This window comes from Sorghum bicolor, chromosome 3 (assembly GCF_000003195.3).
Source record: "Sorghum bicolor cultivar BTx623 chromosome 3, Sorghum_bicolor_NCBIv3, whole genome shotgun sequence".
NCBI lineage: Eukaryota > Viridiplantae > Streptophyta > Magnoliopsida > Poales > Poaceae > Sorghum > Sorghum bicolor.
In genome coordinates, this window is record NC_012872.2 from 61,907,731 (window position 1) to 61,913,730 (window position 6,000).

General features: G+C 43.1%; 1 protein-coding gene across 1 annotated transcript; it reads right to left on the bottom strand.

Annotated features, from left to right (window-relative positions):
* On the bottom strand, positions 653-2,462 carry LOC8074819 (pathogen-related protein). Its single transcript, XM_002458401.2, has 3 exons — positions 2,080-2,462; positions 1,518-1,949; positions 653-1,173 (listed from the first exon to the last, which is right to left on the bottom strand). The coding sequence occupies exons 1-3, from the start codon at positions 2,233-2,235 to the stop codon at positions 949-951; spliced, it is 813 nt and encodes a 270-aa protein (XP_002458446.1). The 5' UTR covers positions 2,236-2,462; the 3' UTR covers positions 653-948.

Sequence of the window (6,000 nt, forward strand, 5' to 3'; positions counted from 1 at the left end):
GCTAATATACCATCACATAGGATGACGATGCGTCATTGTGTCGGACAAAACCGAAACTGTCCAAAGACCAAGGAGCAATTTTAACCGGTTTAAAAATAAAACAGAGTAGGTTAAAAGGTTGTGTTTTCGATTTGGGGGAGGTAAATCGAAATTCCACCGAAGTTGGGGGAGAAAAAGGACTTTTTGCTTGTGAATGGCAGCAGAGTACGTATGAATCGGTGTCCTAATCAATCTTTCTTTTTTGTCCTTGCGCATTTTCCTTTATTATATCATCATCAAGGAAATGTAGCAATATTGGAACTGGTCCCCGTGGTGGATGTTGAATCGAACAAGCTGAGACATAGTGTCGATTCAAGCGTATCGTCGAAGTGGTGACTGATGAATGCTGATTGGTGAACGTCGTTGCTGTCTTGGTGGCACCTTCGATGTATGTCTTTCATTTCAGTTTATTTGCCACATCTTTCCAAAGTCCGAACCAGTGGGGATCGGATGCATTTCACTTTCCTGACCTTAATTTGAAACAATGAAACTTCATCTTTTCCACAAAGCTGCTACTATTATACTATATTATTGATATTTAAATAAGCCAATTCAGGCGACGGGGCCTTGTTGCAACTAAGAAAGAACGACCATCAAGCAAATCCACTACCACTTCAACATCAACTTCTTTTTTTTTATTGTTGAACGAATATCACACAACTACACGATCAACTTCACTTTCACATGCTTTGTTTTTCTTCTTGTTGAGATCGACGACCTCCAAGTTCTCGTGACAGTTTTTCCACGACGGCCGGCCAACATTTTCTTCTGATCATGAAACATCAATTAATGTAGTAACAAGTACCCCTCACAAGCCCATGGACTACGCACGGACACGTCTTTTAATAAGCTTTTTACTCATTTATTCATTCACCAAATTAAGCCGCTATCTTGGGTGCTGCAGGTCGATCACTGTGGCTTCCCGGGGTTGAGAAAGGGGCAAGCTTGCGGTGGCGGGACAGCACCTGACGCCGACACGGCAGCGGCCTCGCCGAGCCTCTCTGCGAGCGCCACCGCGCCGCGGTCCTCCTCGGAGGAAGCCGCCGCCACCTTGGGGCCCTTGAGAAGGCCTCCCAGAAGCTCTCCTGGGTCGTAGTATACCTCCACGTCCTCCGCCCGCAGCTGCTCATCCACCTACTCACGACACAGCGATGGGTTAGTGACACAAAAGACGACTCATAGCGTCATCTACATATCACAAAATCGTCACTATTACTTGTTTTTTGTGGTGCTATAATAAAGAAGAGAGATAACGACGATCAGCTGTATCTTGATGCACTACGTAACTATCATATCACACCTTTATCACTAGGAAATCGTATTTTGGTGAAACATGACAAAAATGGTCAATTATTCGTCACTAGCCATACACTAAACTAAATAGTACGTACTAAGGGATCTTTTTTTTTTTACTAACACGTGAACCAGACTGTCGATTGCAGGTTGCAGCTGTAGTAGGCAGGGCAAAGGAAAGTAACCTTGAGGACGGCGACGCCGTGGAACTCGACCTTGTCGCCGGTGGCGGCGTGGCCCTTGTAGGGTCCCTCCTTGTGCCCCCAGTGCCGGAACTTGAAGGCGATGAGCGGCGGGCCGGAGTAGACCCTGAGCACCTCCCACGCGAAGCCGCGCGGGAGCGCGGCGCGGAACAGGTCGTGCGAGGACTGGAACGTCTCGGCGGCGGCGTCGTACGCGCCGGCGCTCGGCAGGAGCGGGCCGTCCAGCAGCGCGTTGTAGCTGCCCATGGCCAGCGTCTCCTCCCCGGTCCGGGGACGCCCCCCGTTCACGGACAGGCGGAACTTGCCGGGGCTCACGGACTTGAAGTCCGACAGCCGCGCCTTGTGCGACAGCTCCATCTCCCACGTCTTGATCGCGTTCTGCACCACCTCCTCCAGCGACCCCGCCGGCCACTCCTGCATGCCACGCCGTCGCCGTCAGGCAGCCATGCATGATGCAGTTTGCAAGAGGAATGGATCTCCCCATGCACGGGCATGTGTGTGAACGAAGGAGAAGAGAAACGAACGCGGGGCGGCGAATGAAAACCTGCGTGCGCTCGGCCTCGAAGAGGGCGTTCACGGCGTCGTACGAGGGCGGCGCGCCGTGCCGCCACACGGTGTGCTTCTCGCCATCGCCAGCCAGGTGAGACCTGTAGCGGTCGCCGCCGGAGGAGTCCGCTGCCGCCGTCGCCGTCGCCTCCATCTGATCGATCTGGGCCACGCGCAAGGTCACAACTCACAGTCACAGCGTCCGGCGGTTTGCACGGCCAGGCGTTTATTGGGGCTGTCTGGTGCGCGATAGCTCGCCCATGGAACGGAACGGATGTGCTGGGGGTTTTAAAAGGGTGCGCGTACGTCAGTACGCTCGCTCGCGCATCGGTTCACTCCAAAAAAACCCACGGTGTACATCTAAATGGTTTTGTAGTTTATAGTACTTCCACCATAGCTGAGCTACTACGAATATGCATGGAGAATTGCGCAACTAGATGAATTGCCCAATTTCCGGAGTATCAGAGTAGGCTTGAATTGTTTCTTGCCCTCCACCCATCCGGCCCCTACCCCACAACCCCAACTAAAAACAAACTTTGGAATTCTTTGGTTTATATATGAGAAAGGCAGGCCTTGCAGTAACAACCGTCGTTGGATTTTGGAGGCTAGATAGGAGCTAGGAGCCTAGATTGAATAACACTAGAAGAAAAAGAAAGCGCATATCTTGATCAAGAACTAATCTCGTGTACATGCTTCAAGATCATGTAGGGGCATTCATATTATGGGTCGTGTGCTAGAAGCTAATATTATTGGAGAAGTTATTTTACAGCTAGTAACCATCTCATATTGTTGAGCTATCCATTTTGACAGTACAAAATAAGTATTATTAGAGACCCAAATGATATGAAACCTAATTTTACTTTATATATCTAAATGGTTTTATAATTGTTGATTGATACTTTTCTCCATAAATATGATCAAGCTTATGATAATTTCACATAGAAAAGCTAGAAAAAGCCCGTTTTAAGAACAAGAGGGGTAATTTCTTTCTTTCTTTTATTTTTTGATTTCGATTACGAATTGATAAATGGTGGCGCTCAATTAATAGGACAGCGGTCCTGTCTTTTTCCTTGATTCTTCCTTCTTCATTTTCATTTTCTATATACCCATCTTTCTTTTCTTTTCTTTCTTTTTTTTCACATTGTTTTCTTCTCCCTCTTTTCCAAACTCATCCTACGTACCCATTTGCTCCTATATGCTTTAAACAAAAGTTTCTTCAGCTATCTTTCTTTTTTTGAGAAAATAACTACAAAACCTATTTTAAAAAAATATATGTCCAAAATTTTTTGAAGGTATAAACTGTGCTTTGATAAGTTTTTATATGTAACTTTGTTGATCTGAGGTTTAGAAAGAAAATCAGGTACGATCTGAGTTGTTAAGGAAAAAACATGTATAAAAACATTGTGCAACGAAATTGTTCTAGAAACTGACAAAGTCTTTTTTTTCTCAAAAATACGAATTATGTGTTGTCATCTGAAAGTTTAGGGGGTGTTTGTGATAAAATATAACAGGTATTGTACTATTTTTGTTTTATTTGACATTTAGTATATAATAATAGACTGATTAGGCTCAAAAAATTCGGCTCATAAATGATCTTCTAACCGTGTTTATAATTTTATAAATAGTTTATATTTAATACATCATACATATGTTTAAACATTCAATGTGATGAATGATAAAAAATATCACCCCAAACCAGTGTTTTAAATAGCGTGCTAAGCTTCTTAGCGGCACCCTCTATAAAAGGCTAAGAAAAGCTATAGCGCGCTAATAGCGGGCTAAGCCATTTAGCGGCTGAGCAAAAAATATGTCAAACATCATGAAATTTTACACATAATAAAGATGAAAACATTATGAATACCAATAGTGATAGATATTTCAAAGGGTTACTAACATATTACATCAAAGTTCGTAGTTCATACATGATACATCAATAATAACATATGTCACATAGGGGTATATCTCTGCTATTTGGGCCTCCAAGTTATTTGGGTCGATAGAAATGAATCTCAAGGCCAAATAGCGGCGCTAAACTAACCCAATTTAGCGAAATTAGCGCGCTATTAGCTGCTAATAGCGGAAACAATCATTTAGCGTTAAAATCCCCATAGCTTAGCAGTCATCTTCCACAAACGCTAAATAGCGCTATAGCGTCCGCTATAGCGCGCTATTTAGAACAGGGCCCCAAACCAAACAGGGCCTTAATGTATTACTACTTTGTAGGAGATGATTGATCAGATGCCGTGCTATATTTATTTATCCGGCTGCTAGCGGCAGAGGCTCTAGGGGGGCGCCCTAATCCTCCAGTTAAAACAGGAGAACCACCTTTAATATTCTTGTGCTAATTAATGTGTTTTATTAAGGCCTTGTTTAGTTCATCCCAAAATTCAAAAATTTTCAAAATTTCTCGTCACATCAAATCTTGTGGCACATGCATGAAGCACTAAATATAGAACAAAACAAAAACTAATTGCATAGTTTGTCAAGACGAATCATTTGAGCCTAGTTAGTTTATGATTGGATAATATTTGCCACAAATAAACGAAAATGCTACGGTGTCAAAATCCAAAATCTTCTCACATCTAAACAAGGCCTAAGTGAACTTGACCCTTCTCAAAAAAAACACAAAAAAAAAACTTTGCCCCCTCTTGCTAGCTAACCAGTATGGTCCCCCTGCCATATCAATTTCTGGCTCCGCCCTGACTACCTGCTGGATTAGGGCACTCACAATGCAAGACTCTATCACAGAGTCCAAGACAATTAATTACATATTATTTATGGTATTTTGTTGATGTGGCAGCATATTTATTGAAGAAAGAGGTAGAAAAAATAAGACTCCAAGTCTTATTTAGACTCTAAGTCCATATTGTTCGAGGTAATAAATAACTTTAGACTCTATGATAGAGTGTGCATTGTGAGTGCCCTTAGTGGCTTCATTTCATTTGATATGATGCGGAGAGGCGGCTAAGTACGGATAATCAAATGCAAAGGTCAATCTTCACGCTTGATTGGTGAACTGAGAATCAAAGCATCAAACGAACAGAGTGTTTGTCAAATGATGCTGTGACGGAGACCAAATGAACTGTGAATCAAAGTATTTATCAGATCATATCCGACAAGTTAACAGCCGGCCTCCCACGTCAACAAAAGTTGTACCGGTAAATACATACATACCTGTCACTTTATGGCGTTGTTCTGGATAATGAAGCAACCTTTAAATACTAAGGCTGAAAATAAAAATAATGGAAAGGGAAAAATACGGAAAATATTTGGACTACCATGGCTTATATAGCACAGCATGCCCGGCCTGCTCGCTGTCTCTCCTTGCTCCCGTTTGACCAAATCGCCATCTCTTTTTTACTACGGCCTTGTTTAGTTCACCTCGAAAACCAAAATGTTTTCAAGATTTCCCGTCACATCAAATCTTTCGACACATGCATTAAACATTAAATATAGACGAAAATGAAAACTAATTGCACAGTTTAAGTGTAAATCGCGAGACGAATCTTTTGATCCTAGTTAGTCCATAATTGAACAATATTTGTCACAAATAAACGAAAGTGCTACAGTAGCGAAATCTAAAATCTTTTCGCATCTAAACAAGGCCTAAACAAAAATCGTCATCTTGCAACAGAATCAAGGGAGACAGAACAATTCTGGCTGCGGCTGGCACTGTGGCACGCAGCTCTTCTGCACTAGTGAAGAAGGATGTTGCTCCACAAGTGAATGAACTGATGAGGTACATAAACTTGCTTAGAACCCAGGCGTCGGCATCCATGTCTGCTCAAACGAACCTGTTGATGCAGATGGAGCTGCACTTGAATATATGCTATGATGCTAGTGTTCAGTGTTCACATATACTCCATGGTCAATTGGACAACCTCGCAAATTAAAGAGCCAACCCGATGCCAAGCCGCCA

What these genes read in the sequence shown, in the direction of transcription:
- LOC8074819 (XM_002458401.2), bottom strand. Translation starts at nt 2,235, where the DNA reads ATGGAGGCGACGGCGACGGCGGCAGCGGACTCCTCCGGCGGCGACCGC. An exon ending in TCGAGGCCGAGCGCACGCAG is followed by an intron (nt 1,950 to 2,079) that starts GTTTTCATTCGC and finishes CGTGGCATGCAG; the next exon opens with GAGTGGCCGGCGGGGTCGCT. An exon ending in ACGGCGTCGCCGTCCTCAAG is followed by an intron (nt 1,174 to 1,517) that starts GTTACTTTCCTT and finishes TGTCGTGAGTAG; the next exon opens with GTGGATGAGCAGCTGCGGGC.